The 19,177-nt window shown below is 46.4% G+C and overlaps 1 protein-coding gene across 1 annotated transcript in view; it reads left to right on the forward strand.

The window, feature by feature from the left end:
* Nucleotides 1–568: 568 nt before the first annotated feature.
* LOC118093199 (tropomodulin-2) overlaps nucleotides 569–19,177 on the forward strand; it is a 38,451-nt gene continuing 19,842 nt past the window's right edge. The window contains exons 1-3 of the mRNA XM_035132123.2: nucleotides 569–734; nucleotides 13,443–13,635; nucleotides 16,013–16,169. Of these exons, the coding sequence (XP_034988014.1) occupies nucleotides 13,510–13,635; nucleotides 16,013–16,169 (283 nt within the window). The 5' untranslated portion in view covers nucleotides 569–734; nucleotides 13,443–13,509. The remainder of the gene's footprint in view (nucleotides 735–13,442; nucleotides 13,636–16,012; nucleotides 16,170–19,177) is intronic.

A 19,177-nucleotide genomic window follows, 5' to 3' on the forward strand; every position in this document is an offset into this window, starting at 1 on the left:
TAGTATAAACACCGACAACTGGGAAACACTGGCCTGCCAGCACTCCAGTTGGAGAACAACCTTTATCAAAGGTGATGTGGGTTTTGAAGAGACTCGAACTCAGTACGAAAGGGAGAATCGTGCTGAGAGGAAGGCACGCTTGGCAAACCCTCACCATGATCAACTCCCGCCCGGAAACCTATGTCCCCACTGTGGAAGGTCGTGTGGATCCAGAATTGGCCTCCACAGACTCACTTTTAAAAGCGTGTTTATGGCAGAGAATCTTACTCGGCTACGAGTGATCGCCAAAGAAGCTGTGAGGATGAAATGGAGAGGGGGGAGGACGCCTTTGCTGTGCGCCCCACCTCCAGCTCCTTAGAGGAAATGATGGGGTGCAAATGCAGTACTGTAGATAAATATACGCCTGCATTGCATTTTTTTTTAATGCATTAGGTGCGGTTCTGGACCAGGCAGACCCCGGCCAGGAAAGGGATGCGTCGGAGTCCCAAGAACTACGAGTCCCAGAGTGCTCAGCAGCGGAGCTGAGGCTGCGCAACCGCCTGCCTGGCTTGGCTGCAGAGGAGGAGAGAGCGCGTTGCCTGTTGACAGCCCTCTGGGGTGGGCTTTTCTCTTTTTGGGGGGTGGGTGGGAGCGCGCGGTAGAGAGAGGAGCGCACCATGCAGAGAAAGGCCGGCAGGCGGACGGGATAAATCGTGCGTCCGCCCAGGAGCAGCGGCCAACGGTGCAGGAGCTGGGTAAGCCTGCGGTCGTCATACCCCCCACCCCGACCCCCAGATCTCCCACTCGGGATGCGTGCATGCATGCACGCTCGCTGCCACCCCACCCGCCCTGCCCTGGAGGATGGAGCCGAGCATCCTTCACCAGCCAGCCTCCCTTCTGCAGGCAGAGCCCGGAGATGATGGGATGGGGTGCATAGCAGCCAACTCCTGGGAGCCGAGGTCCCTTCGCCCTCCCCCACCCCAATAAAATATTCGAGGGGGCCAGGGATCTCCAAAGTTGATGGGCATTGCCATCCAAATGGCATCTTGTGATCGATTCTGCGGGGCGGGGCTACCTTGCCCCCACCAATATTTTATTCAGGTTGGCACCCCTAATGGGGTGCAATGGTGCATTCTCACCCCGCTTCTCCTGGATCTGTCTGGGGAGAAGCCACTCCTATATTCGAGCCGTGGAGGGGACAGAATGGTCCCCCGGCGTTGCCTTCTGCTTGCATTACATCTTCTTCTAAAGCTAGGATGATGCTCCATTGAGTCTCTGCCGCCTCTGTTGCCAGGCGGTGCGGGCCGTGTGTGGGGGGAGAGGGGGATGTCGCTATGGGGAGGGGCGATGTATTGGATGTGGGGCCTTCCCGGATCTTTTCCCAGGGGGAACTCGCCCGCGAAGCAGAGGTAGGGCACGGAGGAGGGGTTTCCAATAATACAGCAGGTCTTTGCCAAAAGGGACCACCCGCTCGCCTGGGAAATGGGCAAAAGGGAAGTGGGGCAGAGGCGAGCGCGTTCAATACGAGCAGGACCAGGGATGCCAATCTGAATAAAATGTATGGGGGGGGGGGTCCCCAGGTAAGTCTCGCCCCCGCATAATCGATCACAAGATGCAGCGCACGCATACCATTTGATTGGCAATGCCCATCAACTTGGGGGGAGGCAGGCCCCCTCAATTATTTTATGGGGTGTGTGCAAAGGCCCCTATGAGCAGGAATCCGGATTAGAGCTTTGCCAAAGGGGACTCGGTCAGAAAAGTGCAGAGGGAATGGGTACACCTACAAATAATAGTAATAGTAATAATAATAATAAATTATTATTAATAGTAATAATTGTCCTCATCCCAAAGAGGTTTCACTTTGATCTTGCAGCACTGGTACATTGGTGTTTGTGTGTGTTTTAGGATAATAATGGATTGGTGTTGCTACCTTGTGTGTGTTTTAATCATGAGAAATGGGCACCAGGCGGTCTGTTGGTGAGCAAGGGGCTGCTCGAACTCTGAACTTCCTGCCCTGACCAGGATGGGGTTGGACTAGATGGCATCTGGAGAGCCCTCTCTGACTCTTACAATTCCGTGGCATGTGCGAGTCTTTTGTAGGGGTGCGTGCATTTAAGATATTTATAAAGCCCTCAATAAATGGCTCACATAGAAATGCTAAAACAGTAGGCACCTGTGTTAAAATAGTATAAAAATAGCAAACACAAGCTACAAAGGACAGGGTGGGGGCTTAAAAAAATCTCTCTGCTCTGCTCAGGGCAAGATGGTTCTTGAGTAGGCTCTCTGGTGGCGTGGGAGAGGCAGAACTAGATGATGGAAAGAGGCTGTTCTGCCTCTACTTTCCCTTCCCTTTAAGCATTTTAAGGTGCTCTAGGATTCCTCAGGTGGGTTTCCAAAAAGCTGCCTTATACTGAGTCAGACCACTGGTCCATCTAGCTCAGTATTGTCTCCACTAACTGGCAGCTGCTCTCCAGGGTTTCAGGCTGTGAAATATTCCCAGCCCTTATTTGGAGAGGATGGAACCTGGGACCTCATTCCTGCAAAGCAGACCAGGTGACTTGATGACTCTTGGGGTCCCTTCCGACTCTACAATTCTGTGATTCAAACTGAGCTGCAGCCCCCTCCCCAGCTGCTGCAAGAGACGAACAGCACAGCCCCCGTGTGTGTTTCCTCAGAAGTAAAGTCCCATTGTGCTCAATGGTGCTTACACACCCTAGTCCAGGCATCCCCAAACTTCGGCCCTCCAGATGTTTTGGACTATAATTCCCATCATCCCCGACCACTGGTCCTCTTAGCTAGGGGTCATGGGAGTTGTAGGCCAAAACATCTGGAGGGCCGCAGTTTGGGGATGCCTGCCCTAGTCAGTGTGTTTGGAATTGCAACCTAGCATAGTTAACCTTTTGGAATTGCCTTTATTCTCCCCAGCACCGTAGATGTAATAGATAAGAAGAAAGGGAGGTGGTTGTGCTATTTAGTTCTGAATGGGTGGGGCATTAAAAAGAAGAGCAATTTAAAATATTACTTTTAGTGTCCTGTATTTTTTAAATAGATTTGACAGGGATTTATAAAAATAAGATAAATACATCAACATAAAACAGTACCAGGGAGACAGGATGGCACATTAAGTAAAAAATATGAACAAATAAATAAAATATGTTCTTGTACGCTAGCAGATAAAATGCACAGATTCCTTCAGTGAATATTTCACAGTGCTCCTAACACTGTGGGTGGATTTCTTGCGCCAACACGTGATAGAAAGACCCAATTTTTCAACAAAAATGACTGCAGGGTTGCTGAGTCCCTTTCTTCCCTTAATATGCATTTTTTAAATACAACAACAACAACAACAACAACCACCAGATAACATAGTTCATTTAAAAAAGAGAGATTAAAAGGGACCCAGTTGCCCGAGTAAAACAGCCTTTCTCCCGCATGATCTTTGACTGAGCATCCCCTGCAGAGGACCTCCCTATAATCCAGCTGTGGTTGTGTAATCAGCAGAGGCTAAGAACAAGGAAAGAGCGTCTTGCCAAATGCTCATGCCAAAAGAAGCACAATAAGGGAAAAAAATAATACAACAAACCATTTCACATCTTTGCTTCAGGACAAAAGCAAGAAGCTTTTAGGATCATCAGCCCCTGGACCCAAGAGCTAACTCTCCTTCCTCTCTCTTCCCCACAAACCCTAAACATGGCAAATCAGCTGGATCCTGAGAATGGAACTGTCAAGCGGGGGTGGTGAGCCTCGGACCTGGGAGTCGTGGCCCCCCAGGCAGCTCTGCCTGGCCCTCGGGACTCTGCTGACACCATGCTGCCCCTCCCTCCCAGGTCACACCCAGCCCGGATCCTGCTCCCCACCTTCCTCTAGTGATTTTTACTTGGCTGAAAAGTGTCATTGAACTGTGACACTTCCTCTTTTTTGCCTGGGCATAGGATGGGAAGTGGTTGGGTTTTTGCCAACGCCAGTCTTTGCCACACTCGCCACTGGCCTGCGGGCCGGCCCCCCAGATAGGGGCTTCCCCACCCCACCTAACAAAAACCCCTTTTTCTTGAGAAGTGATGTGCAGATGAGATGACCTGAGTGCAAAGTAGTGCTGAATTATCTTCGTTCTACATGCTTTGAATCTGTAGTCGCATTTTAGATCCCAGCTAGCAGAGACTGGGAAATCAGCCCTGTGGGAGTAAGCTGGGATAGCTCAATCCATAGAGCATGAGGCTCTTAATCTCAGGGTTGTGGGTTTGAGCCCCATGTTGGGCAAAAGACCCTCGTGGTATCTTTCAACTCTATGATTCTACAAGAAGCCCTGAAGAGATGCTGCCCTTTTATCAGTGAGGAACTTGACACAATACGTGGGCTCCTCCAGATATCCCGTTTACTGAGCGTTCGTCCTGATTTGCTGGCCCAAAGCTTACAGAATCATAGAACTGGAGAGTTGGAAGGGATGCTTAGGATCATCTAGTCCACCCTCCCACGATGGAGGAATATGCAGCGGTCCCATATGGGGATTGAACCTGCAACTTTGGCGTTATGAGCACCACGCTCTAACCAACTGAGCTATCCGCCCCCCTCTGCGGAGCTTAGACTATGCCTGGTCTTTGTTGAGCGTTTGTTCTGATTTGCTGGTGGGGAGGTTATACAATAATGAGCACTCAGGCAGACTTGCCTCTGGGGTGTTTATGTGCCTTGCTGTTCATCATGTGTTCGTCCTAAGTTCTCCACTGTATTTTCCTAACAGCGGAAACACTGGGTGTGTTGCAACACAGCACTTTAATCTACTTCAGTTGCGCAAATCTAAATTTCCGGTATGCGCTTGGATCTCTTTCATGAAATGCTGGCAGGCTGGAGGTGACCTAAGTTAGTTCCACATGTTGCCAGGTGATGTACGGACAGCCTTTTAGCACCACTTTTGGCACAGAGCAGAACATCACGTGCCAGAGTTTTCATTATGTATTAAGATCTGGAACTGGCTGGAAGGCAGATTTATATTTCCAGCTCATGAGTGATGTGTCTTTGAGAGCACCTTTAATACATGACCTCTTTTGGTCGTGCATCATCCATTATCCCACCTGCTTCTTTCTTTTTCTTCTTTGGCGATCACTCGTAGCCGAGTAAGATTATCTTCCATAAACACGATTTTTATCAGTGAGTCTGTAAGTGACTGTGGAGGTCAATTCTGGATCCACACGTCCTTCCACAGTGGGGGCATAAGTTTCTGGATGGGAATTGATCATAATGAGGGTTTGCCAAGCATGCCTTCCTTTTAGCACGTTTCTCCCTTTCTTCCTGAGTTTGGGCGTCGTCAAAGACCATGACACCTTTGGTAAAGGCTGTTCTCCAATTGGAGATCTCGCAGGCCAGTGTTTCCCAATTGTCGGTGTTTATACTACATTTTTAAAGATTTGCCTTGAGAGAGTCTTTGAACCTCTTTTGTTGACCACCAGCATTACGCTTTCCATTTTTAAGTTTGGAATAGAATAGTTGCTTTGGAAGATGATAATCAGGCATCTGCACAACATGACCAGTCCAATGAAGTTGATGTTGAAGAATCATTGCTTCGACACTGGTGATCTTTGCTTCTTCCGGTACACTGGCATTAATTTGCCTGTCTTCCCAGGTGATCTGTAAAATTTTCGGAGACACCATTGATGGAATCTTTCAAGGAGTTGGAGATGGCGTTTATAAGTGGTCCACGTTTCACAAGCAGCTTTCTCCTGATTGAAGTGCAGAGTGTTTGAGGACCGGGACATTTGCAGGGAAACCAAAATGCTTGTTTACAAAGCACTACTGTATCCCACATGCTATCCTTAGAGTCCCAAAAGATGCATGACCATTTACTCGCACACAGGGCCGAACCTGAAAGGGACTGAAAATGTGACAAAAATGATTTTAAAAAGTGCAGAACCGGGATGGGGCGGAGTGTAATGGGGTGGTGCATGTTTTTGTGCGCTCCACTGGTGTGCAGGGGCTGAAAACGGAACCCCTGCATGAAATGGTCATCAACTGTATTTGTGTAGAAGTAGCCACAATGGATGCAGGTGGGTGTGGTGTGAGCCTGATCCAGAGCCATATGGTCTAGTGGTGAGCAAGTCAGACTTGTACCTGGGAGACCAGGGCTCAAATCCCCACTCGACCATGAAACTCACTGGGTGACCTTGGGCCAGTCATTCACTCGCAGCCCTGCCTACCTCACAGGGTTGTTGTGGGGGTTAAACGAGAAAGGGGAGAACCATGTATGCCCCCTTGAGCTCCTTGGAGAAAAAGATGGGATATAAACGCAATAAAGCAATAAATAAAACACAGCCCTGCCTGATCACTGAGATTATGGGGAAAATCTCTTTTGGAGGTTCCCGGTGGCTCAGAGTAGCTATTAGATAAGCCATGCATTTAGTGTTGTGGCCCAAGGGTGGATCTACACACCAGGGGGGGGTCGCTATAAATAAGGAAGAAATTAAATCGTTATACCAAAAGAAAAAAAAACACACTGTAAAAATCGCATAGAAATTTCTTTTGCTCTCTGCTGCCATCTGGTGTTACATGTTTATAACACATTCAAGGCATTGTGGTTTTGTTTTGTTTTTACTAATGTAGCTGAGTCCCTAGTCCAGTGGTTCCCAACAGGTGGTCCGAGGACCCCCAGGGGTCCGCGAGCTATGCCAGAGGGGTACGCAAGATGCTATTAGAATAAAAAATATATTAAATATATTTCGTATGATAACAGATTTTTTGTTTTGGCCGCTTCCTGCATGAGCAGAGTCTAGCGCAAAACTAGAATTAGATAGAGGCAGTAGTTCTGCTGTATGCCGTTAGGTGGCGCTTTACAAACACTACTGTTTTGCAAAGAGGCAGTGTGCGCATTCTACTAACGCTCACCTCCCCAAGATGCTTTGCGCGCGTCGGCTTCATTTGTGCGCTACTGCGCAGGTACCCTGTCTTCTCCATTCCCCTCCCTCCTCCCTGGCGCGCGCTGCCTCTTTGCAAAACAGTAGTGTTTGTAAACAAAGCTTTGTTTTTCGCGGAAGCTACAGTTCGCGTAGTTAAAAATGGACCGTTGGTTAAAAAGTGGTTCGTTAAAACGACAAAGGCCTACAGATGAAGAGGAAGATAATGCATTTGATGTTCAAGCAAGTAAGTCAGTGACTCTCGAACCGATCTTGTCAGTGTCCATTGAACCTAAATCGTCGGCGTCCCTTGAACCTTACCCTTCCAAGATCAGTGTTAAGCTTACTGGAAAAATTAGATTAGGAATTAGGAATTAGATTTAGGATTAGGAATTAATGGGGGTCCTTGTCACAATAGCGGCTTGATGAGGGGTCCTCGAGAAAATTTTGTTGGGAAGCCCTGCCCTAGTCTATGGAAATCCCTCCCAGCTGAGATCTGACAGGCACCCTCCTTGCTAAAGTTCTGGTGCATGACAAAGACTTTCTTATTCCACCAGGCACCTCCATGTAGTGTTGGATCTGATGACGTCTTATTGCTTTATTCTCTGTATTTCTATGTACAGTGCTTAGAAATGTTAATAATAGAAAGGTTTATAAATACTTTAAATCAATAAATGAAATAAAAATGAGTGTTGTAATAAAGTATTCACTGTGGGACAGGATGCCTGCCAGTCTTGGCGGCACCATCAAACATTATTGAATAACTAATAAAGTGGTTTTTCTGCTTTTATGAAAACATCCATCACTGGATTTTCTAGATGTTGTTCAGAGGATAAAAGCTATTTTTAGGCATTTTAATCCTCAAGTTGCAGTTGATCAGCAAGTGTTTGGGGCTTCCAGTTCTTTAGCCACAGCGCTAAGAAAAAGCACACACACCCTCTTCTAAACTAGGCTGCTGAAATGTGCACACAGCATACATTTAAGGCACATGCCTTCCCCCAGAGAGTTCTGGGAATTGTAGTTTGTTAAGGGTGCTGGGAGTTATAGTTTGGTGGAGGGTAGACCACTGTTTCCAGGATTCTGGACTGGAGCAAACTTCAATCTCTGGAAGACCCGATTGACGTTTGCTCTGATACAGCGCTAAGGATCAGGTTTTCCCCGTGGAAAAGCAGCAGGACAAACAGCAGTCTGGCTGAGTTCAGAGAGATCTGGGTGTGGAGGTGAAGAAGGAGGGAAAGAGAGAAAGAGAGAGAAGGAAGGAAGGAAGGAAGGAAGGAAGGAAGGAAGGAAGGAAGGAAGGAAGGAAGATGTGGTTGTACATTTTAATCGCATGCTGCAGTTCTCAAAGAATCATGCCACTTTCCAAAGAATTCTGGGAACTGTAGTTTGTTAAGGGTGCTACACCTCTACCAGAGCTACAATTCCCAGTGTTTAGCGATCAATCCCTCTTAACCAGGGAACTCTGGAAATTGTAGATCTGGGAGGGAAATAGGGGTCTCCCAACAACTCGCAGCACCCTTGACAAGCTAAACTGGAGCAATTCTAACTCTCCCACCCAAGACACAAACATCACAGCTGCATATTTCTGCAAGGCAGGGGGTTGGACTAGATGATCCTCAGGGTCCCTTCCAACCCTACAATTCTACGACTCTATGATCCCTCAGAATAAAGGGTGTTTGGGTTGCTCTGTAAGTCTGGATCTGACCTTCCATCTCTCATTCATCTGAATTGAGAAAAGACCAAGGAAGTGGCTTGTTCTTAAGTAGTCAAGAGCCTACCAGTCTGGAAGAACTGGGCAATTACGTATGTGAAAGATTGCTGCTGTTAGCTGTATCTTTTCCAAAGGGTTGTGCAGGATGTTTCCCTTTCAACAAGGCTAGTCTGTGTTCCCACGGAATGTTGTTATCGCTGTTTGCAGGGGGGAAACGAAAAACCTAAAACAGCAGGCTGGGAAACTTCCTCTGCGGGATTCATAATTGCAAAATTGTGACCTTAGATAACCACAGTTTTTTGTTTGGAAACAAAGATATATATTTTTCCTGAACAGAAACAGCTACTTTAAGGATAGGGGAGGGCATCACACCGCTGGAAAATGTATCAGTGCGTCTCCAAGTTCTGTGTGCAGATAGTTGCCCTTGTGTGAGAATGTAAAAAATTTTTTTGCAGCAACAGAGCCATACGGTGTAGAGCAGGCCTAGGCAAACTCGGCCCTCCAGATGCTTTGGGACTACAACTCCCATCATCCCTAGCTAACAGGACCAGTGGCCAGGGATGCTGGGAGTTGTAGTCCCAAAGCATCTGGAGGGCCAAGTTTGCCTATGCCTGGTGTAGAGTGTCAGACTAGGACCTGGGAGAGCAGGGTTCAAATCTCCACTTGACTATGAAGCCTCACTGGGTGACCTTGGGCCAGTCACTCCCTCTCAGTCCAACCTACCTGACAAGGTTGTTGTGAGAATAAAAGTTGGTGGAGGAGAACTCCTTGGAGGAAAGGTGGAGTATAAATGCAAATGAATAGTACTTTTTAAAAATAATAATATATATATTTTTAAGTTTCCCTGCTTTTGCTTCAAGAAGATCAGGATGGCACAGTATGCATGTACATAAATAAATAAATAAATCCTTACAACCAACCCTGCGAGGCGGGTTGGTTTGAAAGTGACTCACCCAGGCATGCCCAACCTTTGGCCCTCCAGATGTTTTGGACTACAATTCCCACCATCCCTGACCACTGGTCCTGTTAGCTAGGGATCATGGGAGTTGTAGGCCAAAACATCTGGAGGGCTGCAGATTGGGCATGCCTGGACTAGCCCAAGGTTGCCCGATGAGCTTCATAGCAACACGAAAATGGACTTCAAAACGAGGAGAAATAAGAGAGGAAGTTTTAAGAAGTATTTTGAGGGGGAACAGAGGAAGGAAGATGGATGGCAAGAGAAAGGGAGTCCCAAGTAGGAAGAAGCGGATGAGGCGACAATTGCAGGAGGCAGTGGAAGCTGCTGGTCCCTTAGGGGAAATGAGGCGCTGCCCTAAACTGCCCCCCTGCCTCCTTCTTTGCAACCAGTCCAGGGGGTGACACTGCCTGAGACAGCTTCCCGTTGTCCTCAGCAGGGAGGAATAGGGGGGGATGAGGACGAAAACTAGCATGAGTTGGCTCTGTCTATCATTGGCTGTTGTGTTCTGGCCCAATGTCAAATCTGACAGAGAAAAAGCAGCAAGGCGAGGGTATCTAGATTCTAGACCATGGATAGCTCCCTCCCGGTGAGGGTTTTGCTCCAACAAAGGCTGGGAGCAGACTGGGGGCCTTTGAAGCCTGTGTCTCCAGACTGCCTCCTCCAAGCTGCATCCCCTTGTGGAGAACCTCAGACTCCAGAACCAGCCCCAATCCCACCTGAAAATGGACACCTCTCCTCTGTTCCATAGGCTCCCTCAGGCAGCAAAATGTTGGCCTAGCCCTGTCGCCACCTCTGCCCGACTCCCCACCCCTGCCGCCTGAGCCAGCTGCCCCCCTCTGCCTAATGGTAGGGTGAGCCTTGAATGCCACACCCCTCTCCATCCTCCTTCCAGGCAAGCAAGAGGCATGATCACAGTTCCCCAGCCTATTCCAGGCAGCCAAAAGACAATCATGGAGGCTCCCCACCCAGGACTTAAGAAAAGTATTATATAAAATACTGCTTTCTGGTGTGTAAATGCTGTGCTGTATCTGCAGACTGGAGGCAGTTGGGCTCCTATCTAAAGTTCAGTCCATATAAGAGAAGCAGTGACTCATATTTTTGTGGGATAATCTGATTATTTTGTATGGGCAAGTACAACCCGATCATAAATGTGCATTAGATCCTTCTTCTTTTTTGCTGAGTTGTTGTTGCTTCGTTGCTGCGTACCTTGGCAAGCTCTGCTTCGCTCTAATGAGCCCCGTTACCCAAGTGAGCGAGTTGCTTGGAGAGCATGCCAAAAAATACAAGGAAGGGGTGGGGGAGGGAATGAGAAGAACAGAGGATATGACCAATGAACTCTTTGAGAGCCTCAAGCTGCAGACAAGATAAGGCTCTCAGACAGGGCATGGCACAGTTTATTTGCATAAGGCTAAGGGTGGAGAATCCAATTAGCAAGGAAAGGATGGTAATCATATGATTAAATGGCAATTTCCTAAGAGCTGGAGAAGTAAACATTTCGTTCCCCAGCTGACTAGTGCAGAAATGAATCTCTTTTCTTTTCTTGCCCTGAACTGTGGAAGAAAAGGATACTAGTGTAATGCCTTTGGAGAGAATGAGATCTGAATGAATGAGATTTGAAACAACAGGTTATCTTGGTCCCTGGCTCTTATCTTTGGCTCCCACTCCTGACTTAGGGTTGAATTGAATGCTTGTTTTGTTCAGAATAGACCCATTAAAATCAACAAAGCTATGATCGTCCTGTTCATTCACATCAGGGGACAACTATGAATAGAACACAGGATACACAACCTGAAGAGTGCAGTCCTAACTATGACTAATCAGAAGTCTTCTTTCTTCTTCTTTGGCGATCACTCCTAGCCACGTAAGATTGTCTTCCATAAACACGGTTTGAATAGTGGGTTCTTGAGTGACTGTGAAGGACACGGGTGGCGCTGTGGGTTAAACCACAGAGCCTAGGGCTTGACGATCAGAAGGTTGGCGGTTCGAATACCTGTGATGGGGTGAGCTCCCGTTGCTCGGTCCCTGCTCCTGCCAACCTAGCAGTTCGAAAGCATGAAGTGCAAGTAGATAAATAGGTACCAATCCAGCAAGAAGGTAAACAGCATTTCTGTGTGCTGCTCTGGTTCACCAGAAGTGGCTTAGTCATGCTGGCCACATGGCTCCCTCGGCCAATAAAGCGAAATGGGTGCCGCAACCCCAGAGTCGTCCACGACTGGACCTAATGGTAAAGAGAGTCCCTTTACCCTTTACCTTTAAGTGACTGTGAAGGCCAATTCTGGATCAACATGTCTTTCCACAGTGGAGACATAAGTTTCCAGGCAGGAGTTTGCCAAGCATGCCTTCCTCTTAGCATGTTTCCCCCTTTCGTCCTTGGTTTCCAGGCGGGAGTTGATCACAGTGTGGATTTGCCAAGCGTGCCTTCCTCTTAGCATGTTTCTCCCTTGCGTCCTGAGATTGAGTTTCTTCAAAGCCCATGACACCTTTGGTAAAGGCAGTTCTTCAATTGGTGCACTCGCAGGCCGGGGTTTCCCAGTTGTCGGTGTTTATATTACATTTTTTTAGATTTGCCTTGAGAGAGTCTTTAAACCTCTTTTGTTGACCACCAGCATTACACTTTCCATGTTTAAGTTTGGAATAGAGTACTGTAGTTGCTTTGGAAGACGATCATCGGGCATCTGCACAACATGACCAGTCCAATAAAGTTGATGTTGAAGAATCATTGCTTTGACACTGGTGCTTTTTGCTTCTTCCTGTACACTGGCATTAGTCTTCCCAAGTGATGTGCAAAAATTTTCGGAGACACCGTTGATTTCGGAGACAATCTTTTGAGGAGTTGGGGATGGCGTTTATAAGTGGTCCACGTTTCACAAGCATAGGTTGGTAGTACAATAGCTTTGTAAACAATAGGTTGGTAGTATAATAGGTTGGTAGTACAATAGCTTTGTAAACAAGCATTTTGGTTCCCCCGCGAATGTCCTGGTCCTCAAACACTCTGCACTTCAATTGGGAGAAAGCTGCACTCACAGCCAAATTCAGTGAGGCTTACTCCTAGGTTAGTGAAGTTACGATTGCAGCCTTACTTCCCAGTTTTGGACCTCATAACATCTCAGCTGCAAGAGACAAGAGAGACAGTTTTTTTCAATTTAGCTATTTGCAGTGGTATTCTTTCATACACTCTTTTTTGTCCCCATGAACTCACTCATCTAACAGAACTTTACATGTGCTAAAAAGGAGTTTAGCCTGGTGCCTAAGAATATATAATGATGGTGCCAGGTGAGCTTCCTAGGGGAGAGCATTTCACAAGCTGGGAAGCCACCACCGAAAAGGCCTGTTTTCATGTTGCCACCCTCCTGTGCTCTTAATACAGTTCTAAAAAATATTTTCTGTCTTGTGAATTACTGCTGGCTGGAGTACTAGCATTTTGTTGATATTTTATTTTAAAAATTGCTATTTAGATGTTTTCTTAAAGGTTTAGCCCTGTTCCTTGCCCATCTTTTAAAGTAGCTGTTAACAGTTTGCATGTAATATTTCTGAGACATTTATTTTTAAAATGGGGTGGAGTGTGAGTTCTAATGTGGATCAAGTCAGCTTTTGTAAAACTAATGCCAGTATTTGGTAGCAGAAAACGGATTATACTAATTCTCTTTGGCTCCTAGTTTCACATAACCCTGTTCATCTATTCAGATTTATTAGGGTTGCCAGCCTTCTAGGATTCCATCAATGGGTGAGAAGAAAAAGCTGTTCTCTTTTAGGCAACTAGTGTTGAAGTCTGAGGACCGAACTACTGCCCTGAGATCCACGGGCAGTATACAATTTAATAAATAAAATAAAATAACCCAGTCTGATGGGTGGCATATAAATAATAAAAACATTATTAAGCAAAAAAAACCCCCAAAGAGATCTCCTTTTTTCACAGGGATCGGGAAGACTGACTCTTGAATGATTGACAGGCAACCTTCAAAGGACCCTGTTTAGAAAGAGCCATGTCTGTGCCGTTCCGGAAAGAGCTGGAGAAATACAAGAATATCAATGAAGACGAAATTCTCAACAAACTCTCTGAGGATGAGCTGAAGCAGCTGGAAAGTGTTCTTGATGATCTGGATCCAGAGGTGTGTACCAAACATGACATTCGTGTTTAAAAGCCTAAACAACTTAGACTCCTCATTTCTGAAAGACCACCATCTTCCCTACAGACTCTCTTAAGATCAGCAGAGAGGGCCCTCTTGGTCGTTTTAATGCCCTAGGAATTTCATGGGGTGGTTGGCCAAACCAGGCCAGGAGAGGCAGACCCTCCAATTTTCTAGGGACTACCCTGATATAGAGAATCCGCTGCAGTTTCTGATTTGATCCTGGAATGTCCTGCTTTTCCTTAGGACGTCCCTATTTTCATTGGAGAAATGTGGGAGGGTATAGAGTTATCCGATCCCCCAAGCCATCTGAAGGCAAGCCTATATAGGGGAGGGTTTTTTGTTTTTTTAAAAATGTTTAATTATGTTTTTATATGTGTTGGAAGCTGCCCAGAGTGGCTGGGGCAACCCAGTAAGATGTGTGGGGTATAAATAGTAAAATTATCATTATGGAATGGGATGCCCCTATTTTCATCCGAGAAATGTTGGAGGGTACGGATAGGGCCTTCTCTGTGGCAGCCCCTAAAGCTATGAAATTTCATTCCCAGAGAGGTGTGTCTGGTACCTTTGTTGTACAACTTTCATCATATAATGATGAAGACACACCTTTCACCTTGACACCCGATATATATTTAGGACCCACTCTTTTCTCATATCGTAAATTGTTTCATCTGATTTTAATATTGTAGTTTTACAATGTTGTAAGATGCCCAGGGACCTTCTGGTGAAGGAGAAGTAAAAAGTCCAATAAATAAGAATAATTGGATTTTAACCTTAAGGATCACATATCAGAATCTTTATAAAGCTCGGAGTTACATGTATTGTAAGAATCGACCCATGGAGGATGAAGGCAAGTTGGTAGGAAGAACTACCAAAATTTGATCGTTCCTAAGGGCCAATTTCAAGGGGAACAACATTTTTTGAAAAGACTCAAGCAAGATTTTTTTTCCTTTTTCTTTTTTTGGTGGCAGCCATAGTGGTCCTTATTTTATTTCTCACAACATTTTTATCACTGACTGAGGTGCTGTAGCTGCTATTTCCCCCCCTCAGTGTGACAGTGTTTTTCAAGAGGGGGGCTGGGAGACATTTTTAGGGAAGTTTTTAATGTTTGAAGTTTTACTACTACTACTACTACTACTACTACTACTACTACTATTTTGCTATGGCTCCTCTCCAATCTGTAACCAGCCCTGTTTTTAGTAACATTTCTGAAAAAAATGATATGCCACCCATTGGATAGGCAGTAGATAGTGATGGTATATAATTTCACTTGCATGGTGCCCTTGGAGAAGGCTTGTAAGACTTGAAATGTGTTGGCATTGGGCTTAAAAAGCGTTTCCAATGCACCTTTGGAAGCTCCTGTCTCATCATTCTTTGCTCCCTAATGAGCACATGCAAGATCTGGGTGTAAAATTACAGATAATGTGGAAACTTGCTGAAAGTCCACCACCTCTCCACTATCGTCTGGCAGCAGTGATTGCAGCAAGTTACAACAGTGGGAGAGATGGAAAACAAGGGCAAATACTAGCTCTGGCTCCTTCCATCCCGAAGCTGGTCATCAGGATAACTATTCATTCATTCATTCATTCATTCATTCATTCATTCATTCATTCAAATGAAAGTTTTACACTCACATATCCAACATACATCATAAGAACAAGATTCCAAAGAATCTCCTGAACTTCCCTCCTCCCCTTTGTGGGTCCTATTTCCTCCTGCATCTTTTATAAAAATCCAAATCCTTTTACATATCCATTATATCCAAAATTCACGATTAAACTACAAGTGTTATTCCAATCCTACTAACGATTTTAAACTGTTTACAATCATTTTTTAAGATAAATTATAAATCCCCCCCATTCCTTATTAAAATTCTGGTCTCCCTGATTTCTGATTCTTCCGGTCATTTTTGCCATTTCGGCATAATCCACCAATTTAATCTGCCATTTTTCTCTGATAGGGACTTGACTACTATTTAAGAACGTATGTCCCAGTCTTTAAAAATGTGCACCTGAGTTTGCGCTCCCCTTTCCTCTTACCTACCCATCGCTTTTTCCTTTTGTGTCGTGTCTTTTAGATTGTAAGCCTGCGCACAGGGACTGCCTTGTTCTAGCTTAGGCATAGGCAAACTCGGCCCTCCAGATGTTTTGGGACTACAATTCCCACCATCCCCAACCACTGGTCCTGTTAGCTAGGGATCATGGGAGTTGTAGTCTCAAAACATCTGGAGGGCCAAGTTTGCCTATGCCTGTTCTAGCTGCTCGGGGAGGCTTTGTGGCTAAAGAAGTGCTCTAAATAAAGACAGTAGTTTGCCATCTTACTGACTCTCTGCTCTCCTCTCTCATGTCTGCTTGGATAGAATGCGCTTCTGCCGGCAGGCTTCCGCCAGAAGGATCAGACCAGTAAACCTGCCACGGGACCTTTTGACAGAGAGCGGTTGTTGTCCTACTTGGAGAAACAAGCCTTGGAACACCAAGACATAGAGGACGTCGTGCCCTTTACCGGAGAAAAGAAAGGTAAACTGTGACGAACCTCGCTTCTCTATCACTAAAGGTAAAGGGGCCCCTGACCATCAGGTCCAGTCGTGTCCGACTCTGGGGTTGCGGCGCTCATCTCGCTCTATAGGCCGAGGGAGCCAGCGTTTGTCTGCAGACAGCTTCCGGGTCATGTGGCCAGCATGACAAAGCTGCTTCTAGCGAACCAGAGCAGCGCACGGAAACGCCGTTTACCTTCCTGCCGGAGCGGTCCCTATTTATCTACTTGCACTTTGATGTGCTTTCGAACTGCTAGGTGGGCAGGAGCTGGGACCGAGCAACGGGAGCTCACCCCGTTGCAGGGATTCGAACCGCCGACCTTCTGATCAGCAAGCCCTAGACTCTGTGGTTTAACCCACAGCGCCACCTGGTCTCTATTACTAACAGAGTGCTAAAGGAATTCAGTTGTTGTTCAAACAACCCACTATTCCTTCTGCCTCCCAAATAAACTCCCTGTTTATATAGGTTTGCTAGTATATAGAGTCCAATTCCAGCTTTCCAGTTAACGTGGCTCTGTATCCTTAAAAACTCCAGGCAAATTTTACAGGAACAATCTTGTGCCCTCAGTAAGCGTTCCCTCTCTCAACTCAGGTTCACCTCAGCAGCTGTTGCCTCAGCACTTTAGCCACTGCAAGGCACTCTTTCCCTTCACTTGCCTCCTCTGTGCGTGACTTTGAGATACAAACTATCCACCTGCTCCTCTGGCTTAGTTTTATCTCCCCTCTTCAGTCACCACCATAGCTGCCAAGTACCCCGTTTCCCCCGGGAAAACCCCGTTTTTACTTACCTTTTTCCAGTGGTCCCCCGTATCACTTCGTCTCCCGTTTTTCTCCCTTATTTTCTCCTGCCTTCGGCCATTTTTTTCTTTCCGATTTGCCCTTCTATGGGCACCAAAAATGGCCACCGCCGGCTTCAAAAGTCGCATCTACGCATGTCCGTAAGTGCATAGAAGCGACTTCCGGTGTCTGCGGCCATTTTTGGTGCCCATAGATGGGTGGAGCGACACCGGAAGTTGCGTTGACGCACTTCCTGACATGCGTACAAGTGACTTTCAAAACCGGCGGTGGCCATTTTTGGTGCCCATAGAAGGGCAAAGCGACACCGGAAGTTATGTCAACGCAACTTCTGGTGTCACATGGCTGCCGGTCCCAGATTCTGCAGTCCGGGACTTGGAAGGTAAGGTCACCACCCTTTTGAGTTTAGATACGTTGCTGGAATAAGGAGGAACATCCAATTTGACACAACACAGATGAAAGCTTTATTTAACTGGAGAACATGTATATTTCTTTATGGTTTCATTTGTTTAAACTCTTAGTTCACCATATTTGATTAATCCATAAAACTAGTACATTCGATTGATCCTACCGTAGTATACAACCGAAACCTCTCATTTTCTCACTATAACTCTCTCACTCCCTCGTCCCTCTTCTTCCCTCTCTCAACTGCCAACCCCCAACTGCCTTTCAACGGTTGTTGCCCCTCCATTTAGAATGCCATCTAGCTCCGCCTCCCAGGGAACACCTGCCTAGAATGGGAGTGATAGATTAACCCATGATGAACCGGAATCATCATCAGGCACTATTCTGCCACATAAGCCTTCATCTTTGTGGAGAGTCAAAATGGCAGGGCAGATGCTCAGAGTCATCTGTGCTAACTGGGTGGCCTCGTACTGAAAATCAACCTAGCAATGGAAGTTCAGTGTCAAGTGGCAGACTTTTAACCCTGGTAAATTGCAAATTTGGTCTGTGGTCTGTTCCGTCAGTCATAAGCTGTTTTGTCCTAAATCCACAGTTAGGCAGTGCATTTTTTAAAAGGACCAATCAAAACATCATCATCATAATCATAATCATCATCACCACCATATTTGTTTATTATTTATACCCCGCCCATCTGGCTGGGTTTCCCCAGCCACTCTGGGCGGCTCCCAACAGAATATTAAAAATACAATCAAACATTAAAAACTTCCATAAACAGGGTTGCCTTCAAGACAGTCAGCCAGCTTTTTAGTTTTGCAGAGTTCCTTTTCATGGTGGGTGTAATGCAAAAGCGACAAAAAAACCAAAAACCCATAAAAATAGGCATGGTGTAGTGTAGCCATAAGGTCTCCACCTGGAACACAGGATGGGGACGATATGGCCGTCCAGGTGTTGCATGAACTACATCTCCCATCACCCCTGACTATAGGCTTATGTTGGCTGGGGCTGATGCAAGTTGGAGTCCAACAACTGGTCAAACTGGGGAAGCTGGTTTTCAAGCTTCCTTAAGGCTGTATACCCCCCAAAAAAAGAAGAAGCCTGAGAATTGTAGTCAAGGGTGCTGGGAATTATAGTTCTGTGATGGGTGAACTACAATTCCCAGGATTATTCAGCTGGGGTGCGCGTGCTTTAAATGTACGGTGTATATGTGAACCGTTGTATCTAAGGACAGGTTGTCTGAAACTGTCTTGCTACGATAACCTTTCACTGTACAAATGAGCCCTATGGGAGGCTTCCGGGCTCTTGCACAAGATGCGCCTCCTGATTCAAAGCTGGCAACACATTATCGTCGTTGCGTAAGAGTCAGGCGCGAGCGAGGCGGGCAGGGCGTGTGATCTATGTGGTGTTTCTGACCACAATATTTATTTTGGCAGAGCCTGTTGTATAAATGACAGGGCGACGATTGTTTGGAAAGCTTTCGTAGCCTGATCCTTGCTGGAACTGAGCTGTTTGCCAGTTACACTTCTTAGAAGGAAGAAGAGGGGCCTCCTAGGAAAGGGGAAACAGCCTGTGGTTGTGAGAGCTGGCAATGACCAAAGGTGTGTGGGGCTGCCTTGGAGAATCAGACCTGAGGTTACCCATCCTTGAGGCAGCGACAAGCCAGTTGGCAGTTAAGAGCAGAGTGACAGCCAGTCTCAGAGCAGCGCACCTTCCCGATTTATGGAAATGGAGGCACTTGTGCATTTGTATCGCATGACATTGCACCGAGACTCTTCCCCACACTTCTTTCTCAAC

The sequence above is a fragment of the Zootoca vivipara genome, chromosome 14 (assembly GCF_963506605.1).
Source record: "Zootoca vivipara chromosome 14, rZooViv1.1, whole genome shotgun sequence".
Lineage (NCBI taxonomy): Eukaryota > Metazoa > Chordata > Lepidosauria > Squamata > Lacertidae > Zootoca > Zootoca vivipara.